The sequence below is a fragment of the Blastomyces gilchristii genome (assembly GCF_000003855.2).
Source record: "Blastomyces gilchristii SLH14081 genomic scaffold supercont1.21, whole genome shotgun sequence".
Classification (NCBI taxonomy): domain Eukaryota; kingdom Fungi; phylum Ascomycota; class Eurotiomycetes; order Onygenales; family Ajellomycetaceae; genus Blastomyces; species Blastomyces gilchristii.
The window spans coordinates 234,604-253,765 of record NW_003101662.1 but is presented as its reverse complement, the minus strand read 5'-3'; the positions used below and the strand labels follow the sequence as shown (position 1 = coordinate 253,765).

Below are 19,162 nucleotides of genomic sequence, written 5' to 3'. Positions count from 1 at the left end.
AAGAGAGTATTCTGTGTTGAATTATAAATAACATAGACTTTGTGATTCACAGTAATTTCTTGAAGAGTTTATGAATCTTCAATAGAAGTAAAAGAAGTGAAAGAAGTGAATTCAGAAGATATGATAATAATTTAAGAAAGATAACAATTTATTTTCAATAACTGATCACTGATGTGTGTAAGAAGAATTAATATAAGAGAAAATAATTTTCTTTCTTAGCTTAGTTATAATTTTAGTACTAACTCAGATTGAATATCATCAATGTATAAAAGTAAATAAACAATCTTGATTAATCTCTGTCATATTTCTTGAAATATATTAATATTATGAAAGAGAGTGTTATTAAATTGTGTTATCAGATAATATCATTAAAAATATATTAATATTGTAAATGTCAATGTTGAAAAAATATTGATACTTATACATTATAGTGACATGATAGTTGAATATATATATATATATTATTCCTGATATTGATAATTGATTACAACTTGTACAATAATTTTTGAAAACTTAAAATTAATTTCAATTATTAACTAATAGTTACAAACTTATAACTAACTAATATAAAAAGAAAAAAACTTTTTCTACTTATTATCTTTCTTCTCTTTCTCATTCTTCTCATTATTCTTTATAATTCACTTCTTATTCTTATTCTTCTTCTCCTCCTCCTCATCTGAGATGATAATCATCTTAAAATCTCTCTCTGCTGCCTTCTCAGAGAAGAGTTTCTGCTGCTTTCTCTCAGCCAGGTCAACCTGCATCTCAAAATCCTGCATTTCCTGGCCTGCTGCCTTGGGTTCCATCTCAGTGATAAGCAGATTGACATGCTCAGAGAGCAGAGCTGTCTTCTCAATATTCTGAATCATGAAGCACATTTGAGATCTGAACAAGGTCTCAATTCCCTTCTCTATCAGCTTCTGCTAATCAAGTAGAGAACAGAAGTGTTATCAAAAATCATTATCTCTCAATAAAAAACTTATCAGTTTTGACTTCTTTATCTTCTGCTTTAATACCTTCTTAATCTTCTTCTGCTACTGCTTATTTACAGTAACACTCTTCTTCTCTCTCTCTCTCTTTATCTTGATCTCAAATCATTCTCAGAACTTCTCCTGGTTCTACTACTACTGTATGAGGCTCTTCACTGTCTTCTTTTTCAATCTCTCACAGACAGTGTCATCTGCATTATTTCTATACTTAGTTCAGTCTAAATCTATCAGAAGTGTTACTTAAAATTATTATTATTCTACTCTCTTACAGAGTCTCTTCAAGACATCATAACATGTCTTACAATCTGTCTTTCTGTACTTAAACACCTTCTTCTTCTCTTTCTTCAATCTGTGACAGTGCTCACACACCTTGATGATCTGCAGAACTGCAGAATATTTAAAAAGAAATAACATGATTGATTTTAATAAGTGTTGAGAGAGAGATGAAGACAGGCAATGATATGATAATAATGATGATGATGATAATAATGATGATAATAATGATAGTGATGATGATGATGATGATGATGATAATGATGATGATGATAATAATAATAATAATAGTGATGATAATGATGATGAAATGAGAAGTGTATCAGAATATATTATTAACTTATTAAACATAAAGAGACAAAGAAACTATTAACAGCTTTCAGAGATGTACAGAAACAGCTACAGTGTTGCATAGCAACATTATCTTCATTCAATGCATGCACTATTGATATTCTTTGTATGCATTTATCATATAATCTATATCAGAGATACATGCAGAAAACAGATCTTTATTACTAGAGAGAATGATTGCAGCAATTCTCTGTTTTTATATTATAAAGATAAGTTATTCTCATTTCTTTCTTCTCTCATTTCTCTTCTTCTTTAATTCATCACTAAGTTCAAGCTGGTATGAAAACTATTAAAACACTCATAGAAACCCTCAAATTAAAGAGTATAGACTAATTAAATTTTAAATGCAGATGAATTAAATTACATTCAATAATATTAATTATTTATTTCTCTCTTAATAAAACAACAGTTGCATCTTCCTCTCTCCTTCTCAAATGAAACATGGCTTACAAAAAGTGAGTACCACGCCAGGCCATAATGACTAACACAGCCCCAGCACACAGGGCTGCATATACACAGTGCATGCTGAACTGAAAGACTGCATGGGTTGCAAACTGACAGCAGCATCTCAGAGAGAGTCATGCAGCATGGAAAAGCTGCAACTCTTGATTATGTGTGCAGAGAGTGAATCACTGCAGTAAGTGCATATGCATTGCATGAAAGTAACACTTTTTAATAATACTCAGTCTCTGATATCATGAAAATAGAGTCTCTTCATGAGATTTATTTTTATCAGAAGTCAGAGAATCTTATATTTCTCAAGATCATCTTCACATGCCTTGTCTGTGAAATCAATGAGAGAAATCATCAATTCCAGCATTCTACTCTTGATGTTATTCAAGTGGCAGCAGAGTTCACTCTGACCACACTTTTTAAGTATATGTTTTCTAATTATTCACATTTATACAGATATATACTGATTATTTATTAGATAATGTTAAGACAATGACTCATCACAGCTGTATTACTCTCACTGTGAGAAATACACAGTTGATAATGAACATTGTAAAGACTCTGAGAAGTGAGTATTTTAGAGATGCTGCAGCTCTGCAATCTTGATTTTTTTTTTTTTTTATTTTTTGTTTTTTTCTTTTTCTTTTCTTTTTTTTTTTTTATGATTTTTTCTTGTGTTTGTTTTGTTTTTTGTTTTTTGTTTTTTTTTGTATTTTATGTTTTTTTTATAATTAAAATTATATGAATTATGATCTGTGTTCAGAAAAGTAATAATATTTGATAACACTCTCTGTTGAATTTTCAACAAATGAGCACTATGTTATAATATTATGTAAGTGAGAAATGATTTCATGATCTCATTTAATGCCATTCTCAATAATGAGATCAGAATGAAAATGTGACTAAGAATTCAAACATATTCTTTATCTGAGACTAGATTTTTATTTGAAAAGTGAATCTGAAATCTTTAATATTTGAAATAACATGATTTGAAATCAATGTGATGAATACAAATCATGACCAGAAGTAATACTTCTAGACAATGTGATAACTGTAAAGTTTAGTCCTGATTCCAGACACGGTCACACGGTCAGTCTAGGTAGTAGTTTCATACTGTCTCAGTGAGACTTACTGTCTACTCTTATCACATTTTTCAAATAAGATTATGATTTTCACTTCTCAATTTAAATTATTTTTATTGCTTTAAATGACTTTAAATCTCATTTAAGCATTATTAAAAAGTGTTACTTTTGAAAAAAATTAAAAATAGTCTAAAAAAAACCTTAAAATGTCTAAAAATAGTAACTTTATGTCAAGATTGAGACTAAATGAGATCAAATGAGATCACTTTCTCATTTTTTTCAAGTCATGATTTCATTTTAAGATCTGATATATAGTCACTTTACATGTTTTTTTAATAACTAGTCTCAGCAGAATTCACATTAAGAAATGTATGAGATCAGATCAAATGAAATCAAATGTGAAATTTATAGTTTCAGCAGCCAGTCTATATATATATCAGTGATTAGTTATTATCTTTATTAAAAATAAATTATTATCTTTCTTAAATCTTTATTATATTTTCTAAATTCACTTCTTTCACTTCTTTTACTTCTATTGAAGATTTACAAACTCTTTAAAAAATCACTGAGAATTATAAAGTCTATATTATTTATAATTCAATACAGAATACTTTCTTTTAATTATAATAAATAATTACTTCATTCTGTGATTCGGAAGAACATACAACTGTTGAATAATAACGCGGCCGCTTCTTGAACTTGCTTACAAATGTAAAGGGGCCATAGCGGCCACCAATTAATATAGCATACAGTATATAAGAAGCCAGCGTATGCCTGTAATCATACACTGACTCAAGAAACCTTTGAATCACATCTGATAGCATGTCTAAAAATCAGTGAGAAGTGCAGACTTCTTTAGAGTGTGATAATTCCATCTACAAAGCAATTCATAGTTATCATGTCAGTGTGGTTCTAGAACATCTCAAAAGATAGCATATAAAGAGCAGTGAGTGAAAGGGCATCTAATTGATGCTGCTTTGCTTATTGAGGAAAAACTTCACATCCAGACAAATGCTACATATATGAACAGATGAGGTGTGAGAAAGAGAATGAGAGTCATGAACCAGATTCAAAGAAGTTCACTCTCTACTCAAAAGAAGAATAAAAAGAGAGAAGTGATCATCACTGAAGTTGTACAATGATAACAGAAATTATATAGTGATATAACAATATAGTAATATAACAATAGACATCATACAATCAATGAGAAATCACTGAAATAAATATCTCTGCTAGTTAATATGAACACTCTTCTCTGCTACCTGAACTGAAAGATATATAGAATCTCTCAGAGAGTTTACTTGAAGCAGTAAGAAAAGTAGTTAAAACTGCTGAATCAGAATTAAAGCTCTGTATGTATATGAGAATTCTAAACAAAATCAAGGCCTTGTGTACACAGTGGCAGACTGAGGTGAAAGCTAAACAACAATTGACATTTGCTACAGATCAAGCATTCACTATGAAGAGCTTTGCTGATACAATCATCATCATCAATAAAAATAGAGAAAACCAGGTCTTAGACCTGCAGTAGAAGATTAAACATTTACATAGACAGACAACTGCACTGAATCTGAAGATTTCATTACAATTATTCACAATCTCTTCAGAAGTGTACACATTATCTGAGATCACTGCACAGAATGAGAATTCAAGTATAAGATATATTAAGCTAAAAGATCTGCTGAAGCTATTAAGCTTTAATAGTAACTGAAAAAATGATGCTGCAATCAGCTGACTAAGTCAGATATAATCATATTATTGAATTGAATATGAACTCACAGACAGACAGTTAATGAAATTTCAACAAGTTTTAAGATCTGCTGCATTTCTATACAGAAAAGTGAAGTCATTATAAATGACTGATAAAAAGATAAATCTCACAGACTCAGAGTAATATTCATTCTTATAAATATGAAATGAGTTTTTCAAATGAATCTTGTATAACTTTGAGAAAGTGAATATATAAGATAAGTGTTATAAACACTTCACTGAGTGTAGATAAGTAAGTGATCTTATATCATACTTTATATACTTCAGCTTATACTATCTTATATTGAATGAAGAGCGTTCAATATCTTTCTATTTACAGATTTTCATTCATGATCTTATACTCAAGTTAAGAGCAGAATGAAAATGCTTAATCTTATAATCAGATACAGTGAAAGAAGCATATAACATTCTTATTATACAGAAATAAGTGAGTTAATTGCAACAGAAAATACTGCAATCAAGTATGTCTTAACTAGACTGGCCGCTGGGACCATGAATTTCACATTTGATCTCATTTGATCTGGTCCCATACATTTCTTAGCGTGAATCCCGCTGGGACTGGCTATCAAAAAAACATGTAAAGTGACTATATATCAGATCTTAAAATGAAACCATGACTTGAAAAAAATGAGAAAGTGGTTCCATTTGATCTCATTTAGTTCCATTCTTGGCATAAAGTTACTATTTTTAGATATTTTAAGGTTTCTTTTAGACTATTTTTAATTTTTTAAAAAGTAACACTTTTTGGTAATGCTCAAATGAGATTTAAAGTCATTTAAAGCAATAAAAATAATTTAAATTGAGAAGTGGAAATCATGGTCTCATTTGGAAAATGTGACAAGAGTAGACAGTAAGTTTCACTGAGACAGTATGAGACTACTATCTAATGTTAAAACCGTGTAATGGAATCAGTTGAATTGGTAATGAGACTATCAAAAAATCTGGTCCTGGTCCCAGACACGGTCACACGGTCAGTCTAGTCTTAACAGAGAACAGATAATCAGACTTCTATGACACAAGTCATATACTCAGATATGATGAATCTAGATTTAAATATTATCACTAAAGTGTTGAATTCTCTGAAAAAGAAATTCCCTGAGTGAAAATCTTGATATTATGAGCATTCAGCTTACTTTAACTGCAGATGTCAAAATCATGATGCAAAAGATTGTACATAGTGTGCACAGTTAAGAAAAGCAAGAGAGTTAAAAACCTAGCAGAATCAGTGAGCTCAAAGACACTCACTGATATTCTATGAAAAGTCTTCAAAGTGAAAGAGATGCCTGTATTAGATGATTCTCTGAATTCTGTGAATACTAAGAGAAAGCAGACTTCTGAATGAGGTATGAGTGAGAATGATGAAGCAGATACTCATCTCAATGTCTTGAGACCTGAAATGTTAATATATAAAGATCACTTGAATAAGAATTGAGAGGTGGCTATAAAAGTGTTAGTAGACACAGAAGCTTCTACACAATATATTGATAATCACATAATTCAAAGACTGAAAGAGATTCACTGAGTAAAGAATCCTTGACACATAAGATTGCCTGATAATCAATATTTGATATCACCTGCAAGAGTAAGAGTTCTCTTGCACTTCAGAGAATGATCTTGCTATATTTGAGCGCGAGAGCTGCAGAACGTGGAATACGAGACATTTCACGCCCCTGGTATAGAAGGGTTAAATCTGCTTATGCACTAACAAGCAAAGAGAATGATTCGCAAGACCTCATCCGAAAGCATCCTGTATGTCATACAGGACTCAGAAGCAGAGAAAACCAAGATAAAGAATATGCAGGAGGACAAGCATATGAAGAAGCTTCTGAAGAAGCATGAGAAGGTCTTCTGAACAGATCTTCCACTGGAATTGCCGCCAGAATGAGGATTTGTACATGAGATTGACACAGAGGACGTGAAACCAGTCAACCACAATATGTACCCTCTGTCACAAACACATCTCAAAGAACAGAAGCATCAGATCACAAACCTTCTAGAATATGATCTCATACAATTCTCATCAAGTGCATGAGGCTTCCCAGTTCTATTTGTGAAAAAGACAGATGAGAAGTGGTGAATGTGTATCAATTATTAAGCACTTAACAAGTTTACAATTAAAAATGAATATTCACTGTCACAGATTCAATAACAGTTGAATACAGTTAAAAATGCCTGATATCTATTAAAGATCAATCTTCTCTCAGAATACTGACTAGACTGACCATGTGACCGTGTCTGAGACCAGGACCAGATTTTTTGATAGTCTCATTACCAATTCGACTGATCCCATTACACAGTTTTAACATTAGATAGTAGTCTCATACTGTCTCAGTGAGACTTACTGTCTACTCTTGTCACATTTTCCAAATGAGACCATGATTTTCACTTCTCAATTTAAATTATTTTTATTGCTTTAAATGACTTTAAATCTCATTTGAGTATTATCAAAAAGCATTACTTTTTAAAAAATTAAAAATAGTCTAAAAAAACCTTAAAATGTCTAAAAATAGTAACTTTATGCTAAGAATGAGACTAAATAGAATCAAATGAGATCACTTTCTCATTTTTTTCAAGTCATGGTTCCATTTTAAGATCTGATATATAGTCACTTTACATGTTTTTTTGATAGCCAGTCCCAGCGGGATTCACGCCAAGAAATGTATGAGACCAGACCAAATGAGACCAAACATGAAATTCATGGTCTCAGCGGCCAGTCTAATACTGACAGATCTGTGTGAGTGAACTGTCAGTCCTGTGAACTGTGTTTAATATGTAATGAAGAAAGTGTGAATTTCTGATAATATTATTCAATCTGATAAATACATCTGTTATCTTTCAAATAATGATGAATATAATTCTTTATAAACAGAATGAAACCTTATATCTCATATATCTCAATAATATTCTAGTCTTTTCAAACTTATACAATGAATATCTGAAGCATCTCAATGAAGTGCTTATAACTCTGACAGAGTATAAGCTCTATATTAAATTAACAAAGTATGTGTTTGAAACAGAAGAGTTGAAGTTCATAGAATATATAGTAAGTGATGACTGTATATACCTCATTTCAGAGAAATTGAATATTATAGTAAATTAACTGTGACTGAGAAATGTATATTATATACAACAGTTTCTTGAGTTAATCTTATATTACTGTAGATTCATCAAGGATTTCATATAAATATCTACATCACTCTCAGATCTCTTAAGAGAAATGAATATAAATCTGTGAAAGAAGAAGTTTCATTCAATTATCTGAAATACTGTATATGAAGAGGCTTTTCTCACACTGAGAGAATGTGTAACAATATTCTCAGTGCTTATTCAATCAGATTACAATAAATCTTTCTATATTGAGATGAATGCATTTAAATAGACTATCAGAGACACTTTTCTACAGATGAGCAAGAATGACAAGCTACACTCAGTGATATATGATAATAGAAAACTATCAGACACTGAGCTCAATTACTCAGTATATGAAAAGAAATTGCTAGTGATCAAGTATATACTGATGTTATGAAAGAAATATATCAATAATGAGTATATAATAACAGTAATTACAGATTACAAAAGCCTTATCTATCTATAATTAATAATAAAATCTTTCAAATACTTAGTACATTGAATCTCAGAGTTTCAAGTGTACAATCTTAATATTAAATACTGAAAGAGATTAAATACTGTGATATCTGATACAATCAGTTATAGATCTGATTTTATAAGTAAGAATTCTGCAAATCAGATATAAGAAAAGTTCATATTAAATATACTGAGAAGATGCAAGAAATCAGAATGAGTGAACACAATGATCTCTTACTTGAAAAATAGCAAGATATCAGATGACAAACATCTTACAAAAGTAATAGAAAAGATGCTTTCAAACTTCAAACTGAGAAAATTGAAAAATGATGTTATACTTTATCATGATCTAGAATACATGAAAGCTCTCTATCTAGAATATTTATTTAGACACAACTTCATGACTTATATGCACAAGGAATTCAGTTACTCAGAAAGCTCTGAACTCATAAGTATACTCAAATCAAGAGTATACTGATTAAACATGGCTAAGAACATTCAGATATACACTCATGAGTGCTTGAATTGCTAGGTCATAAAAGAATCTAAGAAAGGATTAGAATATGAGAAAGTATAACATCAGATGAAATGTATGATACAACTGTTTAAATAATGAGAGATGAATCTCATAGACATACTACTATGAATGTCAAATGAAAATCAATGAATAATTACTGCTATTAATTACACTACTGACTGATCAGTTGTAAAAGCAGTTTCAGAGATAATAAAGAAGATGATAGTAAAGTTTCTACATGATAAGATCTATATTAACTATGAAATATCACACAAGATTCTAACTGATAACAGTGTGAATCTCATAGAAGAAGCAGTGAGACATTTCATGAGCCAGTTATAGACAAGATATTGTAGAACAACATCATATCATTCATAAATAAACAGAAAGATGAAACACTTAAATGAAATCTTAGATAACATGCTGATGAAATATCTAGTGAGTAAGTTAATATAATTATAAGATGAATATCTTGATCAGATACTATTAGTCACATGAATTCAGCAGTATGCAGTCTTCAAGTGTTCATTATTCTATCTGTTGTATGAATTGCATCTGTGCAATTCAGAGAATGTTTTAAAAGAGATGAGAGAGAAAACAGCAGTTGCAGACACAACAGTCACAGATGTGAAACCAAGATTGAAAGAGATCAGTCACATATATACAAAAGCTAACAAGTTACTCCTGAATCAAGCAATTCAATTGAAAAGAATATGAGACTCACTAGTTAAGAAATTAAGTCTCAAGATGAAAACATGAGTTCTTATACATAATGAGAGTTCTGAGAAGTTTCAATCTAGATGATTTGAGCTATATAAAATACTCAAATCACATTCTCTGAGAATATACACATTGAAAGAATCAGAGAGACAGATCTTATATAACTTGATAAATGATTCATATCTTATAAAAATGAAGATGTAAGACCTGAGTGAATTATAATTATTCACAGCACTATCATCAGTATTGAAAAAGAAGAAGCTTATAATTAAAAAGTCTTATAAAGTAAGAGAAATCATAGATGCTTATGAATCAGATAATCTCACTTATTCTGATCTTTTCATGATTATAAGAAAAGAATGAGAAGAAATGAAGAAATCAGATAAATATCATACTTCAATAAGTAATGAGACTGTAGTTAATCATACAATAACACACTGCAGACAGTGAGTGTAATATAATAAAGAGTAGTCTCAGAGCAGCAGACTTGTATATAAGTCAGATTATAGAAGAAAAAGAAATTCAGAGTTGAATTTAACTGTTTACATTAATTCAATTACAGAGACAACAGAGAATGAATTATCTGAAACATTCACAGATATATGAGACTAAGCTATCTTGATCTCTGAAGACACTCAGAGATTGAGTGAGATTAGTTTTAATGAGCTGTTCACTGTAGTGATCTGAGTGAGCGAAGAGACACAGTATAATGTATAAGACAGAATTATAAAAGATGAAAGCTGCTGAATCTAGTCACTGAACACTATATTATATAGAGATCATGTAAGAGTAGTGACTAGCAGACAAAGAAAAAGTGTAAGAAAAGAAAGAAGATAATGAATTGATTATTAACTGTAAGAGTCAGCTGTAAAAGACAAATATTATTATACACATCTTATTCATTTTCATATGTCATATATTTATTCTATTTCCAACATCACATCATCTGAAAAATGCTAAAAACAAAGAAAATCTCAAAACTCAAGATCTGTAAGAAATTCAAGTATCATAAGTCACTCTTGTAATAATACTGTACATATCTCTGATTTCTCTACTGCTCTGTATACAACATTAATATCATTTATTACAAGATTGACTGAAATGTCAATATAGAAATGCATACACATACATGTAGAAAAATTGAAGAAGAGCATAGAACTTACAGAATCAGAAGTCAGAACAGAGAGAGTGAAGATAAAAGAAATGAAAGAAGAAGAAGATACAGAACTGAATAAACAATGACAGAAGTTATCTAAGACTGAACACTTATAATCTGATATGTGCACAACCTTCTCTGCAGAGAAGAAAGAGAAAGTGATAAGAGAAGCTTAAGAGTAAGAGAGAGTAGTCTCAGTGATATTATTATCTTTGATTAAAATGATCTCTGACACTGAAGTAACTAAGAACTATTATTAGTATATAAAAAGTATAAAAGCAGGAATAACAATTACTGAATAAACACTCACTAATCTTAGAATTATACACATAATTACAACATGCATAAGGCTTCTCAGAAAGAGAGAGAGAGACATAAAGAAATACAGAAAGCAGAATACAGTATGTGAACAGCTCATTTTCATAATAATATCTCAGACAAGGCATATAAGTCTCATTCTCACAGATATAAAAGAGTACAATATCTGCATTTCTGTTTCTGAAAACATAGATATCTTTTACCTGTATTATGAAGTTGAATAACAGATGCTAGAGAATAGACTGATACAGATCTATTATCTCAAAGAAATTCATCAGAGTGAATATCTCTGTGATATTGAACTTTACAGTTGTAAAAAGTTTCTTAGTATCTGTGAATATCATAACTTTGTGTATAATAAAACTCATAACAATTTCTTCTAAGAACAGAAAAATCAGTGTTAGAAAGAAAAGATGAAAAAGAAAAAGACTTACAATCTTAACACTGTTGAGAAGAGAGATGATTCTCTGATATAAATAAATGATTATCTTATCACAAATATTTAAAACAAATGTAATAATCAGTGTTCATAACTGAGCTCTAGATAGTTGTGTCATACATTATCTTCATATAATAAATCATTCTAGAGGTCAGCAAAAAGAGCAGAAGTATACACACTGAGAAATGTAATTCACTGAGCCTATGCAATATCTTCTTGAAATGAGAAGAGCTAGTAATGAAGGCAGCAGCGAGAGCAGGAGTAGCAGAAGTAGAGATCATGAGAACAGAGGTAGCAGGAGTGAGAGAACCAGACACAGAGACAGATGTAAGAGATTGAGAGAGAGTGGCAGAGAAAGAAACAGAGAGAACAGAGAGAGACACAGAAGACTCAGTCACACATGACACAGACAATTTCTTCATTATCTCATTCTTCAAGTTTTCAATCAATGATTCAATATTGAAGTGTTTACTATCATCAGCAGATGCAGATCTGTCAACATGTGAAGATTCTATGTGAATAAAAACAAACATCAGCATCTGTATTCATACAAAATCGTGCTAGAAAACACAATCAGAAGCCTGCTGAGAAGAAAAATGATTGAGAATATATAAGAAGATGAAGAAGATATGTCATTTATAATAATATATTCTGACAATTGTTAGAAGATAAACAAGTTCTGATCATGTTTCACAACATATTACACTTACTGCTAATAAACTGCCTGATATGAGCACTATGATAATACTTATTATGAAAATGAGAAGCCATTGTCAGAAACATGTATAATGTGATAGATAAACAGATAGAAAGAGTTGAATAGAAGAAGAGATAGAAATCTTGAATGAGATGATAACATTTGATGATGATAATGATGAAGAAGATGATTGAAGAATGAAAAAAGTTAGTGAATGAGTGATATAATATAGTAAAAGTTTCTTTGTAAGAGTGTACACAGAATACTAACTGAATCAGAGATAGACTATACTATTATGAACACTAGTGACACACTAATCTGCATGAAGCTAGAGTGTATGTCATGATCACATGAGCATGACTGAATCTGGTGAGAGAGAATGTGATTTGAAAGAATGTACAACTGTCAGATAATAACACAGCTGCTTCTGAACTTGCTTATGAATGTAAAGAGGTCATAGCAGTCATCAATTAATATAGTGTACAGTATATAAGAAGCCGGCGTACGCCTGTAATCATACACTGACTCAAGAAACCTTTGAATCACAATTCTTCACATCTGATTTCAGGTCATGAAATTTATAAAAAACTCAATATAAATATTGAGATGAACTATGAAATAATTATTAATAGATTATATTACAGATTACTAAAGAGTTATCTCTCTATTATAATTACTGCAACTTTATTTAGAAACATTTATTATAAACTGATTATAACTCTGATGAAATTTTCTAACATCTGAAGTTATCAGAATACAGATAATAAAAGAAAAATAATCAGAAAATTACTACTGAGCTGATAAGTTACTCTATTAGATAATAATTTTTAATAACACTAACTTTCTAATTTGAAGAAAATTATGTAAAAATAATTATATTTCAAAACTCTCATCTGATAACTTCTGTGAATAATTACTTTATATATATATATCTCTGAATCTTTCTCTTCAATTAATTAAAAACTCTGAATTCTGAACACTTCTTTAAATACTTAATTCAAATCTTTATATTTCACATTAATCATGTCTTCAGTTCAATTTCAAGACATATTATAAAGTTAATATACAGCATCTAAAATCAGAGTTGAAGAATTATTAAAGAGTGTCTCTTACAGTGAATGTATAAACTAGTATAAACAATCTTATATTTATAAGAGTTACATGTTATTATATCAATAAGAACTGAACTTATTAAAAGATATTAATTGAATTTGAATCATTGATTAGTAGTTATACTGAGAATTATATAACAGAGATATTAATAACAGTGATTAAAAATAACTATTAAGATATTAGTCTCAGTCTTCTTATAATTATAACTGATAATGCTGTGAATAACTATACTATAGTGAAGAGCTTAAAGTAAAAATTAGCTTTGTATTTCTGAAATGATAAACAAGGTTATATTCTCTGTATTACTCATGTGATTCAACTTGTAATACAAATACTGATAAAGAATCTTAATATTAAGATAATAAATAACAAGATAACTAATTCTTGAAATGAGAATGAGATAAAAGTGATTACTTAAGTAACTTTTATATTCACTTTATAAAAGATAATATTTTTTAATAATACTTTTTAATATTGTTTTTTAATAATACTTTTTAATAATACTACTATTAATTTTGAATAGATTAACTAATAATTTAAATATCACAGATTTAAAACATTGATAATATAATTTATATCTTCTCTAAATAATAATAATGATTTTATAATATTTAATAAATAAATAAATCAGTTACATCACTGAATATAATACAAAATATTAGAACACAGTGAAGTTTAATATATAAGATAACTATTCAGACTTTTTAATTATATTAAATAATTGATTATTGAGTGTAATACTCTGATTAAGAAAAGATTCAGACATTGAAACTTTCTGATATGAAGTAAACTCAGTTAAAATATATAATTAATTTACTATTTCAGTTTTATAAGATAATGAAGACAGTCTCAATCACTTATACATTAATGCTGCAGTCAGTCTGATAAGTGTATAACAGTTTATTTACTCATCTTAAGAAGCAGTTAAATCACTTAAAAAGAAATTCAGTCTGAAATAATACTATAGTGCAGACTATTATTGCTGTAAGAAATAAACTAGTATATTATTACAGTAAAACTGAATAATCTTTTACAGAGTACTATACTGTAGCAGCTCTACTAGATCTCTTTTATTAAGTTAATATTTACACTTCTCAAGATTGAATAGAGAAGAAATGAGACTTATATATTAAATTAGTCTGAGACTACTATAATACTAACTATCAGAGATTGTAAGAAATTCCGCTTCTTACAGATTCTTTACCTTTATTTCTATCTCTCACGTAATCATTAGAGTTAGCAGCCCTTGGCTACACACAACTATATAGACTGAAGTTCGCGACTACTATTTATAACTCAGCTTAACTACTATTATATATTAATCTCTACATTTTATCTTTCTATTATGAATACTTCTAGTAGTTAACAGTATATATTATATCAAGCTGCAAACACCTGAATAATTGTCTGTAAGCACTTATTTCTACATTTCAAGCTTTGTCAGTCAGCAATCACTTATTATAACTGAAAGAACTAGAAACTCACATGCTTCAATCTCTATGAACTCTACTATAGATACTCAGAAGTAGTCATCTAAATCATAAATAACCTCTATAAAAGAAGTTTCAGAGAACTTATTAATTACTTATAGAACATCATTCTCTGCATCTGTAATAGAGAAATTCTTTAAACTGATAAATAAATCAATCTTAGTAAAGAACATTCTTGAGTATATCTTATAAAATTAAGCTATTTTTCAACAAGAAATACTTACTGTCTGTAAATATCTCTGAACTGAGTCTCTAGACATAATCTTCAGAGATATCTACAAACTGAAAAGAAACTTTCTTAAGCTGTAATTACTTAAGATTAACTACTGAATCACAATCTATAAAAGCTTTTATAAGTTTGTATTTGAAATTGACTTACAAGCTCAGCTATATAATATGAAAGATGAAGAAGCTGTTATCTATTAAAGCTCACAAAGTGAATAAGCTAAGTAATGAAAACTGAGAATCTGCTCTTATAATAAGCAGAGTGTGAGAACTCAGATCTGAGAGCTGAGAGACTTATAAGAGTTATCTTTAAATTACAAGATCTCTCTAAAATCTGAAGAAGATTTGTAGAAACTGTAATTATTACAGATATTACAGATAACATATACTTGAGACTTATATAACTTCAAAGATATAATCTGTATATAGCTGTCTGTAAGTCAGGTTTATACTTCTGATCAGTGTTGATAGACTTACTTAGAAAGATAGAATCAGTTGATACTATAGAGTTGATTAGAGAAGACAAGCTCATCTATATAATAACTTTGTAAATATTTAAGAACTTCATAATTATGAAAACTAAGCTTCAGATATCAGAGACATATCAGAATCTTATAGAGATATTCAGTTCAGTTAAGATAGCTGAGCTTCTATCTCACTATAAGAAGAATCTGATAATAGATTTAATAGAAGAGTAGAAACTCTTCTAAGAATTAATCTATAAGCTCTTTTATTATAAGACAGAGATCTTACAGACTTATATAAAGAAGAATCTGAAGAATAACTTTATTCAATCTTCACAGATCTCTGTGAAAATCTCTGTGATATTTATAAAGAAGAAGAATGAAGATCTTAGATTATATATAAACTACTATAATCTGAACTTCAAGACTATAAAGAGTTACTATTCTCTGTCTCTAATCAAGAATGTAATTAACTGTTTTATAGAAGCTGTTATATTCACATAATTAAATATAATTAATGTATATACACAGCTGTGAATATAATCTGAAAATGAATAAAAGACTGTCTTTAGCACTGCACTGAGATTATTTGAATATCTAGTAATATCTTTTAATTTGACTAATATTCTCACAGCATTTCAGTCTTTTATTAATAAAATACTTTATATATATCTGAATATCTTTATAATAATATATCTGAATGATGTGATGATATACACTATAAAGAAGAAAGAACATACTGAGTATATATAAACTATGTTAAAGATCTTAGATGAGATAGAACTATATATTAAGTTTATAAAGTATAACATCAGTATTCATCAGATTAATTTTCTAGAATATATAATTACTGTAGATAGTATTCAGATAAAATCTTTATAAGTTAAGACTATTCTATTATAACTAAAGCTAACTAGTATTTATAAGATTCAGATCTTTCTGAGCTTTGTGAATTTCTATAGATAATTTATCTTTATATTTATATGAATTTTCTTAGCTCTTACAGACATTCTGAAGAGTGAAAATAAGAAGAAGTTATTTTATAAATGAAGAGTACAAAGATTGTTGAGAAGAAAGAGCTGTGAGAACTTTCTTATCTCAGAAGCTCACAGAGTCTTTATAAGATTAAAATAGATATTTATAGACATAGTAATACTATTTCACTTTAATCTCTTACTTTTAATCAGATTAAAGATAGATGTCTTCTTCTTTACAATTTCAGAAATAGTTTTATAGCTATAGTTAAGTAAGAACTGAGTTTCAGTAATCTTTTTCTTATGAAAGATATAATCTGTGAAGATTAACTATAGCATTTATAATTAGAAACTTCTTATAATAGTGAAATTCTTTCATTACTAATATCACTACTTTAAGAGTCTTATAACAGTGATTACTGTTAGAACTGATTATAATAGCTTATAATAGTTTATTTTAATTAAGAAACTCTTACAGAGCAGATTCACTGAGCTCAGAGACTGAGTAAATTCTGATTCAAGATAGAGTATATCAAGAGAACTAAGAACTCAGTGAATAAACTCTCTCACAGATCTGACTATATTATGAAGATCAGAGCAACAGATATAAAGAGACTAGAGAAGACAGAAAAGCTTTATAAGATACTCAGACTGAGTATTATAAAGAGATTAACTGAAGAGTTTCTCAATTTCTTATAAGAGAAGAGAGAGAAGAGAGAGAAGAAGTCTGTATAACTACTCTCTATAACACTGAGAGTTAACACTCTGAGAATCTCTGTAAGAATTCTTGAAGAGAGTATTTATAATCTAAAGAGTTTACAGAGTTTGAGAAGTACTGTAGAAGACTTAATATAAGAAGAAACAGAGTATAAGTCTTTATAAAACCTTCTATTCAGATTGTCTGAACTGTAACTGAAGAATAAATATACTCAGTATATTTAGAAACTACTTATAGCAGGAATTAATACTGCAGAAATAAAGAATTGAAGAGACTTAAATAATCTCTTATAAAGAGAGAGTCAGATTTATATATCTATAAATAAATTTCTATATATAGAACTTATTAAAAGATATTATAACTCTTCTCTAGTAAGTCATTTTACAGATACTAGAACTTATAAGTTGCTTATAAGAAAATACTTCTGATTAAAGATATAAGAACTTATGAAGAAAATAGTGAATTCTTATACTATTTATCAGAGTTCATGAGTAGTGGGATTTAAATTATATAAAGAACTTACTTCTCTACTCATCTTATAAAAACCTTGAGAATAGCTAGAAATGAACACTCTTATAAGTCTCTCTGAAAGTAAGAACATATATAATATCTGCTTTGATAGTGTGCTGATAATAGTAGATTACTTTATCAAGATAACACACTTTATACTCACTTATAAGAATTTGAAGTTAAAGAATTTGACTTATATCTTTATCTGTGATGTGATTCAGTTATGTGGCGGGCTGCGCCCGATCAATCATATAGACTATTCCGTTACACTTCACAGATTCCAACCGCTCCATTCTCGAACACGTATGCTCCGATTCTCGGCCATTCTCGATCGCCGATCCTCGGCCACCATAAATGTGTATAGATTCTTCCGCCCTGAAGCTCCACTGCATACACCATCACATATGTGTATAAATATCCACTTCAATCACTGATTCTCACACTTTCTCTTTCTTTTTCTTCTCTAACATTTTTCTCTTTGTTATATAAGACCTATTAATATAATACTGATCTATTCAGCATAGACCTCTTACACTAGAAAAATATTCATTATCTTCTTATTAGAAAATAATTATTCACACATCATCTTCTTATTAGAAATGATTATTCATTGAGAGATATTCAAACATGTAACAATGCATAAGAAATAGAGAAACAGTCAAACAGTTAAGTGAATACTGAGTTCTCAGATAGAAGCTTGCTTATCAGTTATTCTGACCCTGTAATAAGATCTTACAAGAGAATATCAGTGAAAGACCTGAGAGTTCTGACACTCAGACATATGAGATATTTATATGATTACACTTCTTCAAGATTTCACAGATATTATACACTCAATGAACAACATATCTAATAACAATATGAGAGAACTCTCAAGTATGAGTATAGAAGTGATATTATAGTGACTCTAAGTAATGTTGAAATTATAACAGCAACAGATAGCAGACATGCACATGACTCAATAACTTCAATATAAAGAGATTCAATGATTAACTCATGTGATTTTAACATCTACAGAATTGAATACAAAAGTGCTGAAAGAATACTTAAATACTCTTATATATTTTAATGCTTCTGATCTCACTCTCTACTCATTATAAAGAATGAAAATGCTCATGAAACTGAGTGTAGATAGAGATATCATTAATTTATTAATCAATCAAGATTAATATAGTAATGAATTATTGAAGAATCACATGAAACAGAAATTTCATTCATAAATGAAAGTATGTGAATCAGTGTTATAAATATCTGATAATATCATTAAATATCTTGATATTCTGTTCTGAGACACTGCCATGTAACAGAAAGTATTAGA

At 29.1% G+C, this 19,162-nt stretch overlaps 1 protein-coding gene across 1 annotated transcript; it reads right to left on the bottom strand.

Annotated features, from left to right (window-relative positions):
• Positions 1-638: 638 nt before the first annotated feature.
• On the bottom strand, positions 639-878 carry BDBG_07866 (uncharacterized protein; the record flags this gene model as incomplete). The annotated part of the gene is made up of 1 exon (XM_031723295.1): positions 639-878. One exon carries the CDS (start codon positions 876-878, stop codon positions 639-641), a length of 240 nt encoding a protein of 79 aa, XP_031580431.1.
• Positions 879-19,162: the final 18,284 nt, after the last annotated feature.